This window comes from Sesamum indicum, linkage group LG11 (assembly GCF_026168435.1).
Source record: "Sesamum indicum cultivar Baizhima isolate 11 linkage group LG11, ASM2616843v1, whole genome shotgun sequence".
Lineage (NCBI taxonomy): Eukaryota > Viridiplantae > Streptophyta > Magnoliopsida > Lamiales > Pedaliaceae > Sesamum > Sesamum indicum.
This window is the reverse complement of record NC_142667.1, coordinates 11,178,604-11,205,554: the sequence shown is the minus strand read 5'-3', so window position 1 is coordinate 11,205,554 and position 26,951 is coordinate 11,178,604. Positions and strand designations below refer to the sequence as shown.

General features: G+C 34.3%; 2 protein-coding genes across 10 annotated transcripts; one reads left to right on the top strand and one right to left on the bottom strand.

Annotated features, from left to right (window-relative positions):
* Window positions 1-998: 998 nt before the first annotated feature.
* OPR3 (oxophytodienoate-reductase 3) lies at window positions 999-4,942 on the bottom strand. The gene is made up of 5 exons (XM_011095519.3): window positions 4,583-4,942; window positions 4,327-4,467; window positions 4,059-4,189; window positions 2,785-2,967; window positions 999-1,892 (listed from the first exon to the last, which is right to left on the bottom strand). The coding sequence occupies exons 1-5, from the start codon at window positions 4,660-4,662 to the stop codon at window positions 1,249-1,251; spliced, it is 1,179 nt and encodes a 392-aa protein (XP_011093821.1). The 5' UTR covers window positions 4,663-4,942; the 3' UTR covers window positions 999-1,248.
* Window positions 4,943-11,016: 6,074 nt separating this feature from the next.
* LOC105173672 (uncharacterized) lies at window positions 11,017-25,249 on the top strand. 9 transcript variants are annotated; one of them, XM_088875519.1, is made up of 21 exons: window positions 11,017-11,395; window positions 11,507-11,625; window positions 11,892-12,044; window positions 12,565-12,880; window positions 13,245-13,433; window positions 13,537-13,620; window positions 14,339-14,398; window positions 14,952-14,996; window positions 16,179-16,375; window positions 17,415-17,864; window positions 18,405-18,531; window positions 18,623-18,820; window positions 19,073-19,162; window positions 19,444-19,506; window positions 19,843-19,917; window positions 20,032-20,082; window positions 21,124-21,201; window positions 22,041-22,175; window positions 23,287-23,394; window positions 24,351-24,416; window positions 24,657-25,002. In XM_088875519.1, exons 4-21 carry the CDS (start codon window positions 12,584-12,586, stop codon window positions 24,723-24,725), a joined length of 2,382 nt encoding a protein of 793 aa, XP_088731645.1. In that variant the 5' UTR covers window positions 11,017-11,395; window positions 11,507-11,625; window positions 11,892-12,044; window positions 12,565-12,583; the 3' UTR covers window positions 24,726-25,002. The 9 variants fall into 9 exon arrangements, 7 of the variants coding, with proteins under 7 accessions (XP_088731645.1, XP_088731642.1, XP_088731646.1 ...); XM_088875516.1 differs by having other exon boundaries at window positions 11,501-11,625; XR_016062824.1 differs by lacking the exons at window positions 11,507-11,625; window positions 11,892-12,044 and adding an exon at window positions 25,048-25,249 and having other exon boundaries at window positions 24,657-24,818.
* The last annotated feature ends 1,702 nt before the right edge of the window (window positions 25,250-26,951 follow it).

The following is a 26,951-nucleotide window of genomic DNA, read 5'->3' as shown; positions in this document are numbered from 1 at the left end:
AACTTGTACGTCACTAATATTTGGTCTAATTATAATTACCCAAGGTTTGTTTTATTTTACATGCAATTTCATTCAATGGGGTTCAAACGAGTTTTTTTTATTATATTTAAAAAATACCACTAATAAAATTTTAACTGTAATTTGATCATTTTTTCAAACTAACGTATCATTTAAAAAAAACTTAAGGTATGATAGGGCCTGTAATCTAATATGGCCCAAACTTTTCCCAAAAGCCCGGAATAGATGGGCCCATGTAGCAGGAAGCCAAGCCCCAAGCCAGAAATGACCCAACAGCCATAGTCATTACTCAATGGGCGTCAGGAGCCCAACCCAAGCAGCCCCAGAAGGGCCTTGAATAACAACAATGAATTGCAAGAAACGTGGTATGATCATGTGAGTCACACTTGTGTCTATACTGTTGGGTAATTGCTATAAATACTTCGTCAATGTTTAGCTATGAGATTATCTAAAATCTTGTTTATTAACTGCTTTCTTCCAATCATAAGAACGTGATCTCTCAACTGATTTGACCATCGGAGTATAAAACCAAGGTCAGCCCGGCACTCTGACTTTTTCAATTGAATCTTGCCTAGAGCATGACTTATACAATACAGTTCATAATAAGATCAAGGTAAGGTATCTCTAGTCTTCATCAGTGTTGCACTATTTTAAAGTGAAGATTGTCGGCAACAAAGAGGTGAAAAGACAGCTAGATATGACGATATGAAAAAATGATACACAGAGATGATGAGAAAAAAACAAAATGGGTACATGGTGTTATTATCTATTTTGAGCATTGCCAAATTTTATTTAATATTTCTTCTTTTTCCTTTCCGTCGTAAAAGAGCAAATGTATTTGATTACTTATGCACTTTTAATTTCGATTAGGTTAGAGAATGTAGATATAATTTACTCTCACTGTCCAAAGTAAACATGGTTCCAAAAGAGACCACGCATATGTCACATAATTTTCTTGTAATTGGCGCAAAAGATAGATCTGAATAGAGAAGTTAAAACCTTTTTCTCAAGCTAACAGTATTTACTCTTACAACAATATTACCCAAGATTCTGACTGGCAAAGTGGCAAACTCTTTGCATAAACAGACTATTGTTAAAGGACTTGACGTGTAGAAGATAGCCAGCTGCATGACATTACTATTAGGGTACACAACAGAAATACACAGATTTTCCTCTGCCCATGCTGATAAGGAAGCTTTCACCTCCAAAAATGATAATGTACATCCTGATTTACAGGCGCGATTTGGGTAAATTCAGGAAAGGGTAGTCAGTGTAACCGACAACAGGATCATGGGTGTAGAAGGTAGCCCGGATATACTTATTTAAAGGTGCATTGAGCTTGAGTCTCAGAACTAAATCCGGGTTTGAAATGAATAACCGGCCATATGCAACCAAGTCGGCATCACCCTCGGCCACGGCTTCAATTCCTAGCTGCCTAGTGAATCCACCACTGCAGATGAATGTTCCCTGATAAGCCCTTCGCCAAGTTCTCATGAAACGGGCCTCCTCTTCTGCATTCCCGTGGCTGCCCGACTCTGTCTGCCCATAGGCAGTGTATCGAGGCTGAGTCACGTGTAGATAAGTGAGTCTTGCTCCACAATCTGTTTGGAGCTTGTTGAGTCTCTCGATTACTGCTAGGCCTAGGCTGAGTGGATCCGAGTCCATTGCGTCGAGATGATCGATTGCAGGTGAAATTCTGACACCGACTCGGTCAGCCCCAACAGCCGAAACAACTGCTTGAACTACTTGCATTATGAATTTGCAGCGGTTCTCCAGGGATCCACCGTACTCATCGGTCCGCTCATTGATCCCATCCTTCATAAATTGATCGATGAGGTAACCATGAGCCCCATGGATCTCAACACCATCAAAACCTGTTCATTTACATGGATCTTAGTCTGCGGTGATCAAAATATGCAATGTGTGGTACTTAGTGGCTTTAGAGTAAAGACATCTGAGATAGTGTAATGCAATGTCATTTTTCATGATAATTATCTTAAAGCCTGTGGGAGATTTTCCTTGTTTTCTCATCCCTGTAAAGCAATATACATGTGTATATTTCACGACATAAATCGAATTGTTTAACTTGAAAGATCACCTATGCGATTCATGCTTTAACAAAAGGAATCAGAATAATGACTCCACAAATGTCACGCCTAACCAGCATGTAACTAGTTTGAGATGAGAATAAGAGAAAACTGTTAGTTTGTATCCAAGTCACAATGAGGGTATGTCTTGAATACTTTAATTCAACTCGAGTTTGACCGAACTTTAACTAAGTATATGGCAATTGCAACGTCGTGCAGTTGGTGAACAGTTCAGAAAAAAGTAACCGATCATATGGCAAGTATATCACACAATTGATTTGGTTCGGTCCTGATATGGATAAAAATTTTCTATCTTGAAGCTTGCATCTATAATTTTTGTAAGGGGAAAAGTACAATTTAGTTATGTATGGGAAGGTGGCGATTTTAGTCCGATAGGAATCCATTTTGAAAGTTCTTTTCTGTACCTTGCAAAAATTCGCTCAGTGAAGACAAAACAGGCCGCAAGTTTCTAAAATGGTTGAAAAAGTGTAGGTGACATGTGCACCAGATTGACATGATCACGTGCACTTTTCCAGGCATTTTGGGAAGTTCAAATATAGAGTGAGAATGCGTGCTTATATGAGGAAACAATTGAACATGCATTCTTGCATGGTGATTGCTCACGTACTATTCTAAAAGGAAGCACGTCATGAATTGCCGTCGTATAAAATTGACTGACCTGCTTCAATGGCATTTATTGCGGCCTGGCGATAGTGTTCAACGAGCTCAGGTATTTCATAAGTTTCCAATTTGCGTGGCTTGGGATAAATCTCATGAGTTCCATCAGGCATTAGCACTCTCCACCTCCTTGATATTGGCTTGTTCGTGGATGATATTGGGGTAATTCCACCCGGCTGAAGTGCTGTTTGCATCATCCAGAAATCATTAAGTTTGAAACAATAGTATATAAAGGTGAAATGCTTGTTCAATGCTTGAATTATCATCATTTTCTCACACAAATATTGCCGTCTAAGCCATCTGAGTTCTGAAGATAATTCCATCAAAAATTGCAATTTATCTCTATGTGATATGAGAAATGAGTAAAAAATTCCATGTGAAAAATAAGATAGCAAATTATTCCCTGTGTTTTGAAAAAAAAATAAATTATCCTCCTATCTCAACCATCGATAGGTGGTAATTTGTTTTATTTTTGAAACACGAGTGATAATTTATTAATTCTTTTTCTATAAGAGGGTATTTGCTCATTTTAACCCGATAATTCCAGATTCAATCATAACATTTTTGCAGATCTCCAATTTAACTCCACCAGTAGAATTTCAGCAAATTTAATATGTGATATTCTAAAAATACCACTTATAAAACTTTGACTATAATTCAATCAGTTTCTCAAATTGTAATATTTTAAAAAATTGAGAAAGTTAAATATTATGGTTTATTATACTTTGTGGTCAAATTTTATATTTCAATTTTTGGATAAACAAGCCATTTTTCATTTTATAGCCCTTTTTTACCCTTTTGGCCTAACAAATGGTTCATACAATTTTTACATGGCTTTCAATGGAGCACCTCATGTTCTAAGAAACATGAATTTTTGAATAATACATCCAACATTTATAAAACAGAGTAAACCCTACTAAATGGAATTGCATGTAAGACTGTTTATAATTTAATGGAGATGTATTTATAATTTTGATAAATTTCAGAAGTATAAATATAATTTACCCGTGATATTATTTATATGGGTCCTGTCAGTGTAATTATATTATTTATTCACTATTATATTTCGATGGTCTTTATTATTGATTTGTTTTCGACGGCTATGAAGATAATAATATTGTAGGATGAATGACATATGAAACATGATTATTATGAATATCAAGAGCTATCAAACATTTATTTTCAAATTGAAGGGGAAAAATGAAGAACACAATGAAAATTTTTGGGGAAAATCTAGTTGTAAGCACCACATCATTTGAAATTGATGTATAGTACCTTGATGAGATGCCCGGCCAACGTGCCACAGCTGACAGAATATAACAGTACCCTTAGCATGCACCGCACCAACCACGTGCTTCCACGCCTCCACTTGCTCCTTGTTGAATATCCCCGGCACGTGAGGGAACCTGCGCGGGCCCCACCATTCCCCCAAGAGTTAAAAATATCACCCAATCAAGTACTGTTTAAACGGGTGCGGGTCCCCCCCAAAAGCTTTAATAATTCAATTTCCCATTATGATCAGACACAGAAATTACGAAATTACCCCGCAGCCGTCGGGGAGATCATGGTGCCCTCCGTGATGAGAAATCCGCCGTTGGTGGCTCTTTGGGTGTAGTACTCGACGAGGGCAGAGTTGGGGACGTTGTTCAGAGCTCTGCATCTAGTCATTGGCGCCAGTACCACTCTGCAAACAAAAATTTTCAGTCAAGCTCCGAATAATTTTGCGGATTAGAAATAGTATCAAGTACGAGTCGCGAGCAGGAAAACGAGAAGCACGCTTTTGGAGGAAAGTTGAGCACCTGTGGGAAAGATCGAACTTGCCCATCTTGTAAGGGGAGAAGAGAGATGGAGTTGCCGGATCAGTTGCTGTTTCCGCCATTGATGCGCTTTGAATACTCTAGTGCTGGAGATGAAAGGAGTCTGTGTCTGAGTTCTTCACTTATATTTTCTGGTGTGTGGAGGAGATGAGGTATTTAAAGGAGTAGTTGTGGACGGTGGGGCGGAGGAGAGCATAGAATAGAGGAGGTGGACCGAACTGTTGTTGAAGTTGGAAATGTCGAAGTGGGTTTTGATTTGGGCACGATTTCCATGTGAACGTTGATGATGTTTAATGGTATTGGTGGTGATGGACGGACAGTGTGTGTGTGTGTGTGTGTGTGATGAATGGATGGATGAATCATTATGCGCGTTGACCATTTTTGGAGTTTTAGTTAGTGCCTGTGGTCCTATTCTTTCTTTATCTTTTTTTTTTTAATAATAAAAATTAAAATCATGGAAAAAACATCACATGTTGTGCATATGTGAAAAATATCACATCACATAACCATTAAATATCACATGTGCATTGCATGTGATATTTTTTTTATAAAAAACTTGGTAGAAAAATAGTTATGAATTGCAAAGTGCAAAATTTCATAAAGTTGATAGGGTAAGTTGACACACACACACCAAAAAAAAAAAAAAAATTAGATGTCAAAGTTAAAACGATCGTAGTTCGGATGACAAAATATAATTTATTCTATCTTCGATGTACTTACAGAAATAATCCCAAATAGTAAAAAAGTAAAGATAATTTGTGTAATTATGTTGATATTTTTTAAAATATACGTGTAATTTTTCAAAAAATATTGGTGATTTGTGTATATATTGATACTTCTAATGGGTATATATATAATTATTTTTTTAAAAAGAAAAGTGTGATTTGTATAGAGTGTATACGTAATTATTCATAAAAATTATTGTATACCTGAATGGATATTTTATAATAAGTCCATAAATAGACATATTATATCTGATAATTTTATTAATATTGAGTGTAAAATTTCAAATAATAGGGATCATGCTGTGTAAATCTGTGACATAACTTTTCATTATATTACATCAAAATATCAATTAATAATAATTAACTTTTAATAACAATGAAATAACATAAAGTAGAATTCCAGTACAGGACTTCACTTGCTGATTACATGTATTATGCTCATCACTTGTTAATTGTTAGATGTTTATTTTGGATCAGAAACTCTTACCAAGTGCTGTTATTACTAATATTTTTTATAGAGTAAATTACAATATTTTTTTTGAGATCTGACATAATTATAAATACGTTATCGTTATTTGAAAAATTATAATTACCCCATAATCTTAGTGCCCGTTTAACAACGAGCCAATTCCATTAATTTCTATTACGTTTTTATTCAATTTTTGTGGTGAACTGACCAAAATACTCTTTTGGACTGTAGATTAAGATTTTGTATATTTCTTAAAAAATTTAAAAATATTTTTATAGACTGATATACCTGTTGATTATTTATTTTATCCACTCTTAATTTTTTTTAGATTTATTTTTTATTTTTTAAAAGACTTTAGTAAGAATAAACTAGTAATATCCACCTCACCATCTAAAGACTATATAATAATTTTTTATCCAATAGAATATTTATAAAATTTTAAATAATAAATCATGTTAAATTTTAAATAAGGCAGTTGTAATTTACCCTATTTTATAAGCCAAACTTTCCTACTTGTGGCTTTGAACCCTCCAGAGAGGAGTTTTAATTGTCAAAGGCCCAGGCTATATAGGTCAAGGCCTCAAACAGAATGGGCTCTGTCCAACAAATTGCTTTGAGTTAGAGAGTAATTCTGCAATTAGGAGAATTTATTTTTTATTAAATAAATACTTTTACATTCTACATTTCAAATGAAAAAGGATAATATTTAAATCTAATTACATCAGTATATAATTATTTAGGTCTGATAAGAACTTAACGAAATATAAATTTAACAAGTTTGATCAACAAACGAAGTAACTCGGTACTAATTAGAGATGATAATGAGTCCAAATCTGAAAAGAGTGGGTTTTCAAGTCCTATTAGGGTTTCGAACTGGTCCAGATTAGTATTTTAGATCCGAATCTACTTGGATCCAAATTTTTTTAATATCTTTTTACCTTTTACATTTTATATATATGTATATATATATATATATTCATATGAATCATACTTATATAAATATGAAAAATAATTGTATAAATGTCACATGTACTTACTACAACACATAAAAATAATACTTTTTAAATTAAAACAATAATTTAAAATAGTTTAAGTTTTGATGTAGACATAAATAACATATATTTTGAAAGATTTAAAATTTTAGAGTCTAAAATCTTTTTTAATATTTTTTGAATTTAAATCGAGTCTAACGAATCTAACCCGTCAGATCCAAAATTCAAATCCTAAAAAATCTGAATTGATTGCGTCTCAAATTTTGTCAAACCCATGCCAAACTCAATCTGTTACCATCCCTAAAATCCCCAAGTCTTGGGGCATTAGGGAAATCAACACTAAATAGCATAGACCTTCATCACACGGTATGAAATTTTCCATTTCTTAAACTGGAATATTAATGATTTAGCATCTAAATCTTGCTCGTGCCCTAATTATCTCAATCCCTACTACTAATTAATGTTATTCATCGTTTTGTGCTATATTCGGATTCAACGATTAATCTTAATTTAAGGCTACGTAATTCTTAATTTCTACGGTTATACATTTATGTATATCATGCCGATGAAATATTTTTTTTTTTGTTCTGGATCGTCACAATTTTTAAAAGTAGTTGTTGGGCAAATAGGGTGTTTACGGGGAAAAGTTTGATAAGTTTAAGTCGTGGTGGAATGCGTATGTTTATGGTGGGTGTGGTTTGAAATGATTTTGTCCATTATACCGCTGATAAGAGAGAAAATATCGTTATACCCTATCACAGTCATGGAAGTACAACATACTATTATCCTTATAAAGAAACAAAAAATAAGTGATACAGGCAAGCGTCTCACATTGGTTACGGATAAAAAGTTTGAGTGACTAATAAATCTTAAGTTCTCCTCTCAATAGAAAATATAGTATATGATAAATTTACAGGGAAGATTAATTAAAACATTATTGTGTCATAAACAACAGTACAAAACGACGATCTTATCTAAATATGAATTATTTGAGATAAGGACGAATTAATTCGATCTCGACTCTCGAATTACCTATATATATAATATTAAATGTTAATTAATCACTTCCTTTTGGTAATATTTAATATGCTATATTGTCTTTTGATAACCACTTTATTTTATTTTATTTCATTAAGTTTTTATTTTTATTTTTTTGGTGGGGTGGGGGTGGGGGTGGGGGTGGGGTGTCTTGAGCCACTCAAGTTAATGGAGGATGTTGTGATAAAGCAAGAATCTACGTCATGATGGCTAATAGGAGATGTAGTTATAATACTCTCTTATCCCTAATTGATGTTTCATCACTTATTGCCCTTCTTTTTGAGACAAAGCATGGCCCATTTAGTCTATATCTACGTCATGCCACTTAATTATATTAGTCTACTCTCGTGATACGTTGTTTTCATACGTATATAATATATATTTTTTATGTTTTAAAATATATTATAAATAAAATAAAATATATAAATCAACACGTTATATTTATACTTTCTCTTGAAATTCTTTTCTATATTTGACATCCTTCCGTTAGAGTTTGGACGAAAACTGCTAACGCTAACAAAAAAATTTATATTAATTTTAATATTGCCCTTCATTTAATATTTCATGTATATTTTTATACTTAAAATGGATAAATGTAATATATATGTGAGATTAGGTTAATATTTTTATATTTTTTTCTTTATACGTGCAAAAATATACATGAAACATTAAACGAGAGATAAAATATAAAATTTATATAATTTTTTTTAGCTAATATTAATATTTTTTGTTGAAATTTTAATGAAAAATAGTCAAATATAAACAATAAATTTCAGGAGATGTAAATAAAATTTTAAAGTAATATAATCAAAATCTTACGCTAAAAAATATCATCCTAAGAAATAATAATAACAGTTTGTTATCAATTGTCTGACTCTGATAAACGTAATGTCCGATGAGAAGAAGAGTGTGCAGAGTAGAGAGAGAGAGAGAGAGAAATTTGTCAACGCAAGTGGAAGGGAGAGGGACACGTTATTTGCAGTCAAAATTCTGAAGAAGAAGAAGCAAAGTTGCACCGGAAGCTATGACTAAAAAGCCACTTCCCTCGCCAAGCAAAACTCATATAATATATATATATATATATATATATATAATACATAAATTCCAACGAGTTCGTCGAAATTCATGATAATTATAATTATTTTTTTATTATTTAAAATTTATAAATACTTTTTAATGTTAATAATTAATTAATAAATATTCGTCGTGACAGTTCATTATAAATGTATTATTATATAATTTTGAACTTTAATAATATTTATATTTTTTAAATAATAAGAATGTATTTATAATTTTATTAAATTTTATTGTAATTTATCCTATATGTTATTAAAAATTTATTAATCTATACTACCTTGGATGATGGATCCATCCATGTGACAATGATCTCTCTCTCTACCTTTGACTAATTAGTCAACGGCTCTACCAAACACGGAATTAATCAATTATGTCTTTTCTCTACATATTCACATTTTTTTTCCTTTTCTCGGGAAAATTTAAGATAAAGTATTATATTTTATTTATTTTCATTTGGACGAAATATTCACTAAATGTGTTTAACTTAGAGAATTATTTGTGAAAATTTGACAACGTGTTGATTTGGTATTTCATTTGGAAAAAATATGTAAGTTGAAAAATTATTTTATCAAAATAAGGTGTAAATGTGTTCGTGTCATGAGAGATTTGTTTTTTTCTTTTTTCTTTTTAAATTGTATCTGTTCTAAAACCAATGCAACAATTACGTTTAGATCCCTCGTCGTATGTTAGAAAAACTTGTAAATTCCTCTTCTGCCAGATGATCCGGAGGCACTTAGCAGATGAACATTTGGTAATTTTAATTGGATTTAAGAAGTGAAAATATTTTAGGAGAATAATCATGAAAATGCATTAAGAAAAATGAAACAAGACTAGGGTCTGTTTGGCGGGACTCCTACCGACCGGAAAGGCTTTCAGCTTCAGTTTGTCCCCTCGTCTTTGCAAAAGTTGTTTTCTTCTTTATTATCAAGCAAATCAAATCAAACTAATATTTGGGGTGTTTGGGTGTTGGAGTTTTGGATTACAATTTCCTTACACATATTGTTATTATTATTTTTTGTATGGATAATCTTAAAAAATTGAGCTCTCAAAGGATATTAACTAATAGTAAAATGCAAAATTGATCAATGATTAATTTTTTTTTTAACATTTTACTGTATATTTGAAATTTGGATAACATTTTAATAATACATAAAGTGTTGATTGACTTGCGACTTGATCGGTGCTCCATTTCATTAGGTATTATTCGCTTTAATTTTGTATAAGTATCATGATTTTATCCTATCAAGACACCTCAAGAGGGAGGAGATTTCAACCTAACCAGTCCCATAGCCATGTATTGTCTGCTTTGACTCCAATCTCATAGAGAGGAGCCATACGATTTTGTATTGTTAAGACAATAAGAGGAGTCATTAAAGCTTGTAAGCTGTTTAAACTTTTTGTTTGTAATCAATATAAAACTATTGTCTGCATAAGACATTTATGTTCTTGTTACTGCAGGATGTTCCATAGTACTACTTAATCGACACAATATTTGTCTGTTTTACTATTATTATTATTATTCTACGTAAAGTTATCTTTCATTTTCCTTAAAATGATCAAAAAAAGCAAAAGAAAGGGGAGAAGCCAAAAAACTTAGTCTAGGAAGGAGTCAATCCAAGTCAGGTAAAAGTTAGAAGCCAAGATTGCTATGACGAGGAATGATTTTGATCCACTTTATATTTCAATACGACTATATTAATATACTCACTTTTTAGATATACTTTTTCCCCATAATTAAATATTTAATAATAGTATAAATACTGTTACAATTACACTAAGAAAAGATACATTCATAATAAATTATTAACAATTATTATAATTTTTTTATTATAAATAAAAATTTAAGTGGCTTCGATCTCAATCAGAGTCGCGGATCAATACATATTCATAGGATCATAAATTACTTAAAAAAATAGTTATACGTTACTCAGCGTTTAATATCAAGTATGGTTTCACAGCTAGCTTAGTTATTCAAGGCAAAATTGGTGATGAGAAGCGTAACAAGTCAAGTAGTACTTGGCGTGTAATATTTTATTGGGAAATTTGTGTAAGCAAAGTAAAAAGTAGTCGAGGCCCATGTTAGTGTACTAATATTTTAGCATGATGACGAGGAGCAGTGTGTCCAACCAAACACATCCTTGACTCCTTTCTCTGCTGGACTTTCTCATAGTAGGATCAGTCTGAAAAATACCCATACTCATACCCCTACCACCCCCAACAAAGCAGTGGAGTGAAAGGGATTGTGATAAATTTTGTAATTCATGCACTCTGCTGGTTTGGTTTTGGGGGGGTTTCTTTTCTTCGTTTTTTCAACTGATCATTCTTGAAAACCGACCAGCTTTCTCTCTCCATCTTCGTTGTGGGCGCCTGAGCTCTCTCTCTCTCTCTCTAGCTTCTTTTTCTATCCCGAGTTCCGACCTATATTATATATACGCGTAGCGTAGGTTTCCGGATTTTGTCACCTCGTTCTTTCTCCAGAAAGATTATAGTTGAGGTGAAATTTTTGGCCATCCTTTTTCTTTTTTTTTTGTGTGCGTGTGCGCGTGTGTGTGTTTGTTTATGGCATTTGTTCTGATTCTGGCTTTGTGATTATTTTTAGTTTCAGTTGGGAATGTTCTGGCGTTTTACGTTACGGGGTTGATTTTGATCTTATTTTTGTGAGATATAAGCTGGAGGCTTTAGCTTGAATCACGAGGAATTCGGTTGTTAATTGGCTCACCTGAGGTGGAAAACTGTGATCTTCTTTGTGGATTTAGGAAATTACTTTTGGAGGTTGTGGGTTTCGTCACGAGCTCAAAATCTATTTGTATTACTATAAACGTATAAATTCAAGTGATTTTCAGTGAACTAAGTGTTGCTCTATGTAGTTTGCCAGTAATTCCTCAGAGGCAGATTGATGCTCAATTTTACGACTTTCTATTCTGTACTCCTTTTCTTTTCTTTTCTTTTTTTTTTTTTTCCAATTATTGCTTTTGTTGTTTTCTTTTTAGTATTGCTGAGAGGTGGTTTGTGTCGAGGAGTTTAAGGTAGGTTATTGTGGTGGAGGAGAAACGGGAACCAGAGTAGGAAGGCGAAATTGACATTCATGAAGTTCTAGTTGAGGCAGTGTATTATGAAGCAAAACGGTGAAAGATAAATGAGAGGTGCTTTTTTGTGACCTTAAGTTATTGGTCATTGTGTGTTGGGAGCTATGGATGGTCTACAAAGCTCTTTATATTTCTAACTGATTGTGTGAAGTCTTCTACTAATTCTTAGCGACAATTAACGTGGATGGAATTGTATCGGTTGGCTTGTCATTTAGATATAACACCCATCCCATCCACTAGACTCAGATTCACACACCTACCCACACAAATGCATAAATGATCACTGGTATTCTACAAATAGAATATGGGCTTGAAGAGATTCACAATGCTCTCTTTCGTAAATTACTTCTGGAGATTTAGGTTGAAAATGTTTGTGTTTTTCAAAGAAAAAGAATAACGGAGGCACCGTAACTCTTAGTTTTGCTTTCTTATTATCATTGGGAAGCATTATGGTGTTGGTCACTTTGGGTTGACCAAAAAAACCTCCTTCTCCAGAATTAGGGATTTTCAAGTCACCAAATCAAAGTTAGTTGCATTCATGCCTTGTTTCAATGTTCATATCAACATGTATTTGCAGGAGAGAAGAATTTCAAGAGATGGAGAAAGGTGAAGAGTCAGGTAGCTCTAGTTGGAGTTCCTCATTCTTCATGCAAACAACTGAAGATGTTGCCAGAGCTGTTGCTGCAGCAGCAGCTGCTGTTCGTTCTCCACGACCTTCTGTGGTATTTTCATCGAAAGATGAACGTGGCACCCAGCTTCACAAACTTCAGCACCAAGTTTCAAGAATACTAAAGGGCCTATCTAAACCTCCTGAAGTGAAAAGTGGATCTTACAACCCAGAAATACTAACTAGTCAAAAACGTCAATGGGCTAATTTTCAATTACAGTTGCTGGTAGGCTCTCTTCTCATTAGTTTACCATTATTTCCATATGTCTAGTGAGCCTAGTCTCCCGTTGGTTCTCATTACAATTTTTGTTGGTATAAAAGGAAATCCAAACATGAAAAAAAACATAAGAGCTTTTGCGTAGAAGTAATTTTAGCAACTTCCCCCTCTTTTTTGGGTATCTTTCATATATAGTTTGGATATTTCCAATTTCATTATAACTTAATCCATGCACTTATTCCCTAAATGAAGATAAACGATTACATGATTGGAGAGAGTTGTAGCCGAAAATCAGCATGCATGCTATTATCATTTAAATAGGAAAGTATGCACTTGAGGTTTTCATGTATAATTATGTTACCAAAGTTAGCAGGATCACAGAGTTTGCAAGGAACCCTCAAAGCTTTTTGAAAGTGTCGTCGTTCTGGGACTTCCTCCTAATTCTGATGTTGAAGCACTTCAAAGTATGTACTTTGCTAGAAAATTTGAAGGTTCAGGGAGATTTCGAAATGCAATTTGTGGTCAGAATCAGTCTCGTATAGAACCTAACCTTGAACCTCAGGTGCTGTTTTGTGTTTTTGCCACCATAATTTATGCTTTCATGGCAGAATAACTACTAAAAAATGATTATATTAATGCAAAAGGTCCTTTTTTCTGGATTTCAGGTCTTGTTTGTTTACCCTCCAGAAAAACAGCTGCCTCTTAAACACAAGGATCTCCTGTCTTTCTGCTTTCCTGCAGGAGTAGAGGTGGGTTCGAGATATCTTAATTATTTGTTGTTATTGGTCTTTGAGTCTGTTTAACTTGCATGTATGTTTTCATTATCCTCTTCCTGGGTAGTGATATGGTCTATATTTTGGTCTGACATCCTTGCAATTATATTCCGGTTAACAAATCAGTTTAACAGGTTTCTTGGGGGGTAGAAGAAAGGATGAAGCCAGTTAACTGCATTTCTGGCGACTGTGATTTTTAGTTTTTAACAAAGATTAAAGTCCATTTCTAAAGAAGCTGTCCAAATTACAGTTGCTTGATGCTTTTTATTTTTTTAAGCGTTTTTTATTGGCTATGCATTCTCTAATTCTTTCCTGTGTATGAAATTGTCTGGAAGTCTCTCCATAAGCTACATTAAACAATTGTTTTCCAGGTTTAAAATTTTCTGTACTTGTTAATTCATTAGCTTATTAGCTTAAAACTGAGTTTCTGGTACTTGAGAATATCAATGGTTATCTGGGTGAATCCTTGTTGACTCAGAAGTGAGCCTGTGTGTCCGTAAGCCGCTTTTTTGCTAGTTACATAATAAAGGGAAGTCTTGGCAGTACTTGGTTGCACTAGCAGATAGTCTAAAAGAATAGGAAAGATAGGACCTATCCCTCATCTAACTTCACCTATCTAGAGGCTGATCAATCTAATATCTGCGCTGATCTGTTTCTTGTTGATATGAGTTTCTAAAATTTATCCTGATTACAGGTGAATGCTATTGAGAGAACTCCATCAATGAGTGAGTTGAATGAGATGCTCCTTGGACAGGTACTTGAAGTCACTGCTCTTTGCTTGAGTTGTGATGGGTTAGCTCTGAGGCAAGTCAAGAAAAGTTATTGTGTCAAAAATTTAGTTGGTGGTTCTTTTGATAAAACTAGAATGTACCTAAAACCTAAAATAGGGACTTATATTCAATTTGAAACTTGTGATCATCTGTCAGTATAACTATTCTGGGTGGAAGACATTTGCAGATTTCTGGAGAAGTCTACCTAACATGTTGTCCATATTCTCACATGCAGCCTTTTGTTTTTATCCTCTTTTTCGTTTTTCATTTTTAATGACATTTTTTTTTTCTGGGAATTGTGATGAGGGTATATATTTGATTTAGGTTATGAAAGTCTGTTAGGGCCTTAGCCAAAAAAGAAAAATTCAAAAAAACATAAAAGGACTTTGGGTAGGGAATCTTTTCCTGATCTCTATCTTTTTATTACCACAGTACAATCATCATAATGCAGAAATCTTTCCTAGAAGTGCGTAGTGCGATTTCAATTTTTTGCTTTTTTGCTGACGTCGTTTGAATTATTTGGTGCTATATTCACAGGAGCATCTCAAACAGAGTGATTTGTCCTTTGTCTTCCGGCTACAGGTATGCAGAAAACTGTTCTTTTGTTTATGATTTTGCATTTTGTTCCATGCTTTCATCATTGAATTTTGGTTCTCATCAATCATCTTTTTCTATATAGTTTTTGCTTGATTTTATTTTATATGGATACTTTTTGGGTGGACAGTTCTCACTAGTGGCTGCTTCTAGTTGGAGCAACATGTTGTGTTCAATGTTACACTTCTTGGTTGTTAATTTTTTAATTCCCGCAAGTTACTAACTACATCCTTATTTGGAGTCAATGAATGAGTTCCTTATCTTGTATTTTGCTTAGTGGACCTTCCATATTCAGAGCACAATGTTGTTCAGGGTCCTTACCTCAGAGCAATCAAGCCTCTTCATTATGGTGTGGTGATGTTGTCTCCAAGTGATGGCTTCTTATCTGATTTTGGATGAATTGCTCTGATTGCTTAATAGCATAATGCTTTGATTGATGAGCAACAGATATCAACTTCAGTGCCGTGATTTTGGTACATTGGAATGAAGTGGTATTTTGAATAAATTATTCTGATTGCTTAATAACCCTATTCTTATTTTGAGATAATGAACAAAATATTTCAACTTCATCTTTCCAGTAGCTTTTTGTTAGGAAGTCAGCTGCCTTTTAGGGAACTGAATTTAGTCTCTCTTATCTATTTATGCTAAGTGTTGTGTTCTTCATGGAGTTTTTCAGATCCAGTTGTTTGCTTGCTGGTTCTAGTGCTAAATATGCAGAGATCCATTTGTTTGCTTGGTAATTGCTGAGTTGTTGTATGCTGATATCTACTGACTTTCTTGGACAAGAATATAGTTAATGTTGAATTGATCTTGTGAGTTATCCACATGAACATTGTAGGGTAAGAAATGTTGAAATCATGTCCGAGAAAAATAATGTGTAAGTTATAAGTTACCACCTGCTGAACATTCGCTGATCTGATCATTAGTTGGAAAAATAAGAGGTTTTCAGAGTTTTCTTCTGGTTTGATTGCTTTTGGGGGTTTTCACTGTTTGTCCATATTCTTTAGTTGGAACAAATCCTTTTTTTGGCTATGGAGAAATTAAACTTCTCTGACATTCGTGGATGCACTTTTAGCCGGCATAAAAGATATATCTCTATTTAACGTGTCGTGCGTAGTATGAATTTTCTATTTCTTGTTCAGAGTCAATAGCTTTATCTTTTGCTTCCAGGTAGCTGACGCTTCAGCTCTTTATGGTTGCTGCGTGTTGGTTGAAGAAATTATACAAAAGCCATCTGGATTGATTTCCACAGTGAATCGGCAATCTTTTTGCTCAAGTCTAAGCCGCCATATCTTAACCACACGCCGTTGTTATTGCATTCTTTCCAGGCTTCCATTTTTTGAGCTGCATTTTGGCGTGTTGAATAGGTCTGTAAATGCTTTGTCCACTATCCTACATGTAATTCTTTCCAGTTGGAAAATACTAATAATTCAGGAGTTCCTTGATAAGGTGTGAACACTCCTGAGTATGACGCTGGAGTTACTTTATGACTGATTCATTTACTGGCTCCCAGTGCAAAATGCAAAAACTCCTGCTTTCTTCTCCTACCAGTGGAGGGACTAAATAAGAATACTACCTGCAGAGAGGTGGTGGGAGATTACCTGGGATTAGTGAATCGCTAATGGAACAATTATGAGAAAAATACACCAGTTTATCTATACTAAATAGGAGATCCTTAGAGTGTTGCAAACTGTGTATGGACTAAAATGTCCTCAAATATATTCATTTCTTCACAAAATAACCATTCTTTTTGACCAATCGATTTTATCCATCTTGATCAGTTATTAAATTTTATCTTCCTCCTTTTTTATTTAATTAAACAAATATAATGAGAATTTAAATTCGTCCTTGAGATCTACTAATGTGCACTTTAATTGCTAGTTTCTTATTAAGTTCATGAAAAGCCATGAATGGATTTAAATTCGTCCTTGAGATCTTCTGATGGATGATTCTCTTTTTCTTGTCAATTTAATTTTTTATGTTGTAATTGATTTTGAGTTCTGTTAAGTCCATCAATATCAACTTGATTTGAGTTCGCCTACAAGGTAAGATTTAGTTGGAGTGGGTAAGATTCTAAATCACTAGATCCTAACTTGTCTTGCTTTCTGCTTTCTGGTGCACACTACATTGTTGGGTGGGTAAGATTCTAGATCACTGGATTATTTTTTTGATTTCAGGAATGGATTTTCAGACTGTAAATAGCAGGATCTTCTAAACCCGTGTTTACTTAATGTTAAGATTCAGTTGCCTGATTTTTGGCCATTTTTAACAACTATATTAAATATATTTTGTTTTCTTCACTCTATTGGCAAAATGTATTTTGTTATTTTGTACTGTCCAAAAACTGAGAAAATGCAGCAATTTTTCTTCACATGCTCTTAATTATATCTTTGTTTTGTTTTGTAGCATCTTTATAGAAGAGAGGTTGGAACGGGTGACAAAGCAGATAAGTGATTTGGATTTTGAGTTACCTGTGGGCTACACTATGGGGGAAACATCGGAAGAGAAAGCTAGTACTTTACCACAGGCAGATGGAGCAGTTAACATGCATAACGGAATAGTTGAAGCCTCTCAATCAAGCGCGAATGATACTATCTCAGGAAGCGTGACTGTTGATATATCTCTGTTTGAGCTTCAAAATTTAAATCGAGACAGCTACTTACACAAAGAACCTAATGGTAATGATGTTCTACTTGATCCTGAAAAAGAGAAGGTAGCTTCTGGAGAAGATCCTGTAGTTGATTCTTCTGTTAATGAAAATTTTACTAACAAGCAATCATCAGAGAAGTGTTCATCAAATGCTGTTCTACCATTATTACAGTGTCAGCAATGTGATAGCTTGGAGTCTTCCTCTAGGTAGATCATCTTTTCCATTTGGCCCAGCTTTTCATTTTCTTGCGGATATCTGCATCTGTAGCCTATGCCGCTTTGAGGATGTCATGCTATGACACTTACCTTGGTCACGTGGATTAAAAAACTTAATATAATCCGCAATTTGTTAACATTTTCTTGCAAGGGATGTGAATATGATGATTGATTTTACGTTCTTAAACTCATCATTAGATCGCCATCAGGTCATTCCTTATCTTGCTCTGTTGTGGTGGAATCCTAAATTTTCACTAAACTAAATACTTGGTAGATTGTAGGGTGGGAAGTCACATGACTATATACGACATGTATTCTTTCCTATGATGTCTGCCAATATGCATTAATATCTTGCAAATCCCCTATTGTAGTGAGGTAAAACAAAGCTAGTTTCTGTGGGCCAGACCTAAAAATGTCATGCTTCGTTATGAAATTTTAGTATTTATACCTCAAATTCCATTTACTTGTAAATCTGTTGTCCAGATGAATATGGGGTTAATATTAAGAATTCGTTGTGATCTGTCAATGCAGTTTTCAAGGCTCTTCAAGTGAAAATAGGCATTTCAGAAGTGGTTTGGATGAGATAGAAACAGAAGAGGCATCATCTTCTGGTCGAGATATCATCAGTGCACAAAGTGATGTCCTTGAGTGGGCCAAGGTTGAATTCTGAAGTCTGGGTGTTCTTTTCACCTATCACATGAAATATATGCCTCCTGAATTGTTCGTTATTCTTACCCAATTGTCTACAGGCAAACAACCATGGATCTTTGCAAATAATTTGTGACTATTACCAATTACGTTGCCCGAAACGTGGTTCAACAATCAAGTTCCGCCCTTTGGATCACTTGTATCCTCTAGAATATCATAGACCCGATGAAACAGTTTTACACATTTTTGGTTCCACAATTGATTTGAGATCTTGCAGCACAAGTTTGGAATTAGCAGAGGTATGCTTGAGTGGGGTTATCACATCCTTTATTTGGAGCCTTCCTTACTTTTAAAGGGCTTTGATGTTGAATCTTTGGCTGAATGCAACATGAGGGAAAAATTATTAATGTAGCATGCATATGAAATGAGGTGGTTCATATTTATGCCAAAACTCTTTTCGACCTTATCTAGCAATGGTGCTGTTAAAGCGTCGGTAATGAAAGAATCAGTTAATGTCTTATTTTTCATTGTGCATGTTTCTTCTCTTATAGGCCCACAGTGCACTCATGGTGGAGGAGGAGGCAGCTGCTTTATCAGCGTGGGCTGTTGCTTGCCTATGTGGTTCCCTACAATTGGAGCATGTAAGTTCATCACATATCAAAGAGTAACATTCCTCTTTTAACTAGGGAGCATTGGTAAATTTGGTTTGTGTTGCTCTTTAGAGTAACCCTTTTCAGCTTGCATGAACTTGGTATATGAGTTAAATAGACTATTTGTTTGAAGATCCACAAGCACACAACAATATGCATATTGCCATTCTGTGTACCATCTGCAGTTCATAATCCTATAGAATTTACTGGATGCTTTGATCCCTGTAGATGGACTATCCTCTTAAGGTATTTGCAGTGGTTATCTTTTACAGGTATTGACGTTATTTGCTGGAGCCCTATTGGAGAAGCAGATCGTGGTCGTTTGTTCAAATTTGGTATGTGGTAATTGTAGAAACTTTTGTGAACCCTACTATGCCTAATATCCTAGTGTTCGGCCATTATGTCTTATAAAATTTAATCACTTTCTCTAACATATTATAGCAGAAAGCCATCTTGTGACATAACCTGAACTGATGTAAGCTGTATAGTTGGACATCGCGAGGGTTCTCTTGCTGCTTTGGAAGATGACTTTAACAAATCTATATAGTTTTTCAAATATCATTATATACATCTGCTTATCTTTCCACTTTATGTCTTTGTGCATCAGTCAGTGGAAACTAGGGAAAGAACAGAGGTTTTACACCTCTTTGACTTATGGGTTTCCTTTGCAGGGTATTTTGTCTGCTTTGGTTCTATCGATAATCCCCCTGATTCGGCCTTATCAGTGGCAGAGCTTGTTAATGCCAGTAATTCCCTGTTATATTATTTTGCTTTGTTATTTTTGCACCAAAGGGTTTGCTTTATTTTATTGGTAGATATTTCGTTGTTTTGTTATGTTATTTAAATAAATCCATTTGCAGGTTTTGCCAAATGACATGCTGGACTTTTTGGATGCACCTGTCCCATACATAGTGAGTTATTCGCATTTCTGTGTTCTCAGTTTTCTGCATATCCTAATGGCTGACTTATCAAAGGTTACTTAAAACATGTATTGGGAGAAATTCAAAAGAATAAAAACAATGTAATGGTGATAACATGTAAGTTCTGGCGTGACATTACTAACACTTGTGGGTTTTATCACCTATATTGCTGCTGTCCTGTTTGCTTTCACCAATCAAATTCTTGGCTCACTTCTTACATCAGACACTATCTGTTCAGGTCATTTCAGTATATTGTGGTTAATTATACTTAGACCCATCTGAAAATATGAAAGTACACGCTTCAAAATTACACTTACACCCCTCCAACCCCTTTCATTAGGATTTGGATGAAAATGCTGCCATTAGCAAAACAAATTACAGAAATTTTCAATTTTATCCCCTCATGTAACATTCTCATGTAATAATTTTGTACTTATATGGAAAAATGTACCGATGTTAATCTCACTCCATATATATATATATATATATATTATATTTATCTTTTTATAAGTGCAAAAATATACATGGAAATGTTAAATCAAGGCTAAAATTAGAAACTTATGTAATCTTTTTGCATGTCCAAACCCTACGAGGTTGGATGTAAACGGAGAATTTTCAGAGGGATGCAAGTGTAATTTCGAAAGGAAAAGTGTAATTCCAAAGGGGTTTAGGTGTAATTAACCCTTATATTTAATAGTATCCTTGGCTCATGCATATATGCTAGTACACAGGAATATCAAGCAGATAAACCTCCTCATAATTCATAATTTCCATGGACTGGTGGACTTGAAAATTTATTTACCAAAAAATACTTTGCATGTTCCTTTGTGAGAGTTGGGGCTTTCTATGAGGCCTTGTTATTACATTTAGAGCACTTCCTTGCTATTTCCTCATGTATGGAGGTATTGGATCTAATTGGACAAATCCAAAATCTTTGAAATTGAATGGTGATGTTCTTTGGTTGCCTTTCTATTTACTTAATGATCCTGCTTTCTTGTGATTTCTTTTAACTTATGTTTGTCCTTTGAGCAGGTAGGTGTGAAGACCAAGACGACTGAACTGCAGCCAAAGTTAACAAACGTAATTCTAGTGGATGCAAATAGAAACCAGGTAAAATATAATGTTAATTCAAGACTGGCTGCTCAAAACGTGATACATGGTGGCAACAATTGCCTATTTGATCCTTTTATTAAACATATTTTTGTGGGTGGATATGGGTGACACGCGATGAATAAATGCTTTGCCAGAAACTTATTATTTTTTTGGCACTTTCCTTGGAGAAAATGGGGGATCTATTGAAGGTTTTTATACGGTAAGATTGATTCGAAGAGTTAGATGACATGGTCCTGTAAGAATCCATTAGAATCCAGACTAGAAGAGCTAACATGATCATTAAGATATTGATATTAAATGATTTTCCTCTCTAATAGTGTAAGTGGTTGTTTACATGGTGCCATGCTTAAAAAGAGGTTTTAGGTTCGAATCTCATTGTCACCCATGTATAAAATAAAAGATTTCACGTGCAAAGGGGGGCAGGGGGCCTGTTAATTCTCCTCTCTAGCAGCCCATCTAGCTTTTAGATGAGATTGTTGTTTAAAATGATTTTCGATACCTGCATGCATTGGGTATGATAATTAAATATTTTTTATCCAAAAAGAATATTTTGATGCTCTGAACTTTGTCATTTAATCCTCATTCCCTTGTCTTTCTCTTTCCTACCTTGGGGTTTAAAATGGCCGATTGAGACCATGTTTTCGTGGGCTTCTAATTTTGTTGTATGCCTAAGAAAACATTTGCTACCTACAAGTTACAGTTGCATGCTCTTTTAAGGGGTGTATCCTCAAACAACAGTTGCCATTTTTAACTACATCTAGTTGATTGCATGATGATATTCTTACTGCGCTATTGCTACCTTAACCTGATTCCCTTTGTTGTATTGTGGTCAACAGGTGAAATCACCAACAATACCACAGCTACCTCAACATAAAGAACTATACTCCTGCCTTAGCCCTTACCACGAAAAGCTGGTGGGAGAAAGTTATTTGGGCAAGAAAAGGCCAGTTTATGAATGTACTGACGTGCAGGTAATAGATAGATGAGTTGTCAATTTCCTTTCATTAAGCTTCGTTGTTATGATTAAATAGGTACTGCTTTTAACCAACATGATAAGAAAGAAAACCTTATGTGATTTTTTGTTACAAGTTTGATAAATGTAGATTAAGAAACTTTAAATTATGAGTTTAAAGGCATAATATATGTACTGAGTAAAAGGATTGAATTGGTGGACGGATTGGGGAAAAGCGTGGATTACATTTCATTTTTGCCAATTTGGGAATGAGGGGAATGGAATCAGGGATTCAGGGTGTTGGGACTGAGATAGCTAAAAGGAGGTTTTGTTGGATATATAAATAGAGGGATTTCAACAACTGATCGGATGGTAACTGGTTCTTATCATGTGCATTCATGTGAACACAATGGTGCATTTGGCTTGGAAAAGAAACTGCTAAGAATTTTTTGATTAAAGTTATCGCCACATGTCCTGGCACTGTCTGTGTGCCTCTGTACTTGGTGCTTTTAGTGGGACTCTTTCGGCAGATTCATGAAGTGGCTGTCAACCACATTTATGATCTCTAGTTATGTTGCTTTTGGTTTTCTTGGGGTTTGTATTTGTTCACCTATTCTTAACATGGATTATTGTGGCCAAAGGGTGGATAACTTTAATCAAAAGTCATTTTCTTGAAGCACTGACCATACCTTTAACGAATTCCTTGAAAATCCACATCAAGGACTCTGTGTCTGTGGAAACCATCAGCAGACTAGGTGAGCTTTTCTTCCTCTTGAATGTCTACATGGGCATTCCACCTCTGGATTTCCATTTTTACCAGAAATCATTCAGTATTTCACTTGGGTTGCATTGCCATAAATGCTACGGCAATTGTACAACAGACACTTTCTTGGAGTAGAAGACAAGGGAAAACATGAAGAAAAATCAGATACTCTATTCAGTTAAAAATAAAAATAATTACAGTTGTCTCTCCTCTAACTTGTAGATGACCACAATGATGAGATGACCATTTTTCTATAACTTAAGTATAAATTGTTTGTATGTCTCTAGTAGAGCTTACAACTAACATTTCATGTGTACTTGTGAGTTCTCTATATCTAATGCGATTTTTTGACTTTCAACAATTGTAGGTTGAAGCTGCCAAAGGTTTTCTAGGTGTAATACGGTCTTACTTGGATTCTCTCTGTTCAAACCTTCGCTCTCACACAATTACCAATGTTCAATCAAATGATGATAAGGTCTGTTTGTATTTCTAGACTATCGCAAATTTGTTGAGTTGAAGAATCTTTACTTTCTTTCATTTTCATTAGTCTTCTAGCAAGACCTCTCCTGCTCAAGCTTAATTAAAATGGTCAAGCTACATATTTTGCATTACTTATGCACTTTATAATGTGATAGTTGCCTGTCAAATGGATCAGGGGTGTTGATGAATCAACTTGAATATTATTGTCATAATGATTAGGAGTTCAAGCAAGCATAGTCGAGTTGAACAACATTTTGATCAAACACGATTTGAATTTAAAGAGTTCTAAACATAGCCTAAGAGGCCCGAGCTTGAGTATGTTATTTTCAGATATATCCCACTTATGTAAGTTTATTACGTTGAAATTCTGCAAGACTAAAGTAAAAATAACAACTAGGTTTCAAGCCGAATCTCTGGTAGCGTCATGCATTTTTCTTCTGGGCCACCAAATTTGTATTAGATCCAAAATTGCCATGAGATTGAGATGTTTCCTGATTGTCCAGACATTCTCAGGCATTAAAAAGGTTTATACTTGTGTGTTTCATTTTACTCACCCGAAAAGAGCAAACAAAGAATGCAGGCTCTGTTAAGAGAAGGATGATTAACGAGATGCAACAACACTAGTAGTTCTATGCTGACTGTGGAGTCAACAACTTGTTTACTTCTGTTTGAAGTGAGGGAAACTGTGAGCTTATCATGTCTATAGCTTTAATTTATACTGTTAACATTTGTTGGTGTTTTCACTACCTGGAGCCCCAGCAACGATATTGGCCCTCTGCATGTCTAGGCGATTTTGAAAAGGACTAAGAGAAGCATCTATAACTCCGACATGTCAAATCATTTTTTTGTTATTTCTGACTCCATTCTTGGTCCACGAGAAACTTGTGGCTTGATTTGACATGGATATGATTGTATGTTACAATCACTAACAACATGCCCACTGTTCTTCAGGTATCATTGCTGTTAAAAGAGAGTTTTGTCGAGTCATTCTCTAGTCGCAGTCGGCAATTCATGAAGGTGCACTTGTCCGCAGTCTAACTGTTAATGCTACATTTTAAAGTTTGACACATTTTACATTTCTGATGTGGAATTGTTCAGCGTGGTTATTTGTTTTGATCACACTGCATGTGAGGTCACCTTTTTATTTTAACGGGCAATTCATGGACAACTTTGGCTTTGAATTGCAGTTTGTTTTTTTACAGAGAAGCTAGTGACATATGCTAATATATGATTTCCCTTCGTATATATTGGAAACAGCTTTTCGTGGACACGCAGCTCTTCTCTGTGCATACAGATTTCATACTCTCTTTCTTTCAGAAGGAATAGAGAGATCAGGCAAGGCATATGGCAAACATAAAAATATTTACACTGGAACGCAAGTTCTGTAGCTAACAAACTGCCCCAGAGCTTCAGTTTAAGGTATAGAGAAGCTTCTTTAACTTATTTTCTGCCCGCTTTTCCACTGTAAGCAAATACTTCAGAATTTGGCATAACTGTCACGTGTTGCAGTTCGTATAGCCACAAGAATTACAAACGAACTGCGATACACAATGAAATGTATAGTTTACTAAATGTGCAAATATCATTACATCTCTTTAGTTCACTTTTGAGTTATGCTCAGTGTCTACAATGACACTTATGTACTCAGGTATCATCAGTTCCAAGTTGATTGGCCCTGCCTAGATAATGGAAGAATTTTACGTAGACAAGGAATATGTAATGGGAATTTCATGGTATCTCTTGGACTTGATTCTGTTGTTTTCTTTTCCTTTCTTGGAGGACTTGGTAAAGGGAAACGGACATATATCGTGAAATAAGATGAAACAAAGCATGGGATTTGTACGGTTAAATCTACGCTACACGGGTTATTTTATGCACCAAGTGTATGCATGATTGACATTCTTTTTATTTTAAAAAAAGTAGGGTATGTGTCAATCATCTAACCGTTCCGTATATTCAATATAGACGTTAACATCTACAAGATAGGATTTGAACTTCTTGGGTGGAATCATTTGCATGTAATAAGTGTGTATATGACACAAGTATGGGATCTTTTTGTCTCAACCTTTGTGGGTGACACTTAGAACTTGGAAGCTGTGCACATAAATATAAAATGAGATATTCAAGTATGTGATTTCAGACTCCTTGGATGAAATAATTTGCATTGGATAATACCTACATTATGTGTCTTTGTGTATCAAGCCTGGAGTGGGATTTTTTTGGGCTTTAACTCTTTGGCCAATTGTTATTTATAATAAATTCATCACATTATAAGTGTTATTATATTTGCTACGTAATTATGTTTTTGGATTGCAATCACATGATTAGTTTTAATTTAACCGAGTTCAGTTTGAGTTAGAAGTTTCCAACATAATTTATAATATTACATAAGTTCTTGGGTTTCCGAAATAGTGTAAAAAGAAGTGTTTCGAATAATTGCTATTTTACTCGGATTTGTTCTAAAAAATTCGAGGTATTTCGAATTGTTTGTTGACACGGACAAAGACAGAAAAAACTTTTGATAATATTTCAATTTTGAGCTTTGGACTTATAAGAGTTCTTAATCGAATCTTTAAAAGAAGATCTTTTGTCTCATGGTAGCCTATTCTAGGCTCCTTATGAAACTTCTGTTATTGGGTTACTCATACATTTCACATGTTTCTTGCAATTCACATGGCATTATCAAATGATACAAGTCTTGGGTTAGAAATTATAATGCACTAAAATGACCTCCATGATTTAAAGTATTACTATGAGTAAAGAAAATAATAATTAGGATAAATTATAACGGGTTTTTTGAAATTTATCGTAATTATAAAAATTCTTACAACTAATGACCGTTAAAAAAATACTACATCTTGACAGTCCATTGAAGATATATTTGTTAGACTGTCTTTAATTTCATAAAATTACTTGTGTTTTTTTTCAAGCAACAAAGGACATTTATAATTATGATAAATTTCAATAAAGTCCGCCGTAAAGCAACAATTTCGCTTGAAGTTGGTATCGACTGGTCCAGTGAGTGTTAGGGTCTTAAGGAAATGTCAATCAGGCTGAAACATTTTCATGGTCACTGACAAGAATTAATTGAGTATGAAGATGATGTTTTGTTGGTTCTTGCTCTAACTATTGCACGACACTGTTCCCTCATCAATGACAATGGAGGACCACTCGATCCCAATACATATTTCAAACATAATACCATCAACCAGACATCACTTGTTTCCACGTAATTGTTTATGATTTTATCCCATCTCAATATGGAAAAACACCATCTAAGTGAAATGATATTTTTTTAAGATATAATTAAACATAAGATAAAAGTGTAATAATAATAATTGAGGTGACGTTGTCTCTCTTTTTACTATATCAGTATATTGAAATTAAGTGATGAGAAATAATATTGATACACTAACAAAGTCAGGTTCAAGATCGACTAATTCTTGAGCTTGAGATAATGATCAATTTCGAGCTAAAATTTATATAGAAATCGAGATTTATTAACTTATAAAAAAAAAACAAAAAAACTCAAAGACAAAGAAAACTATGAAA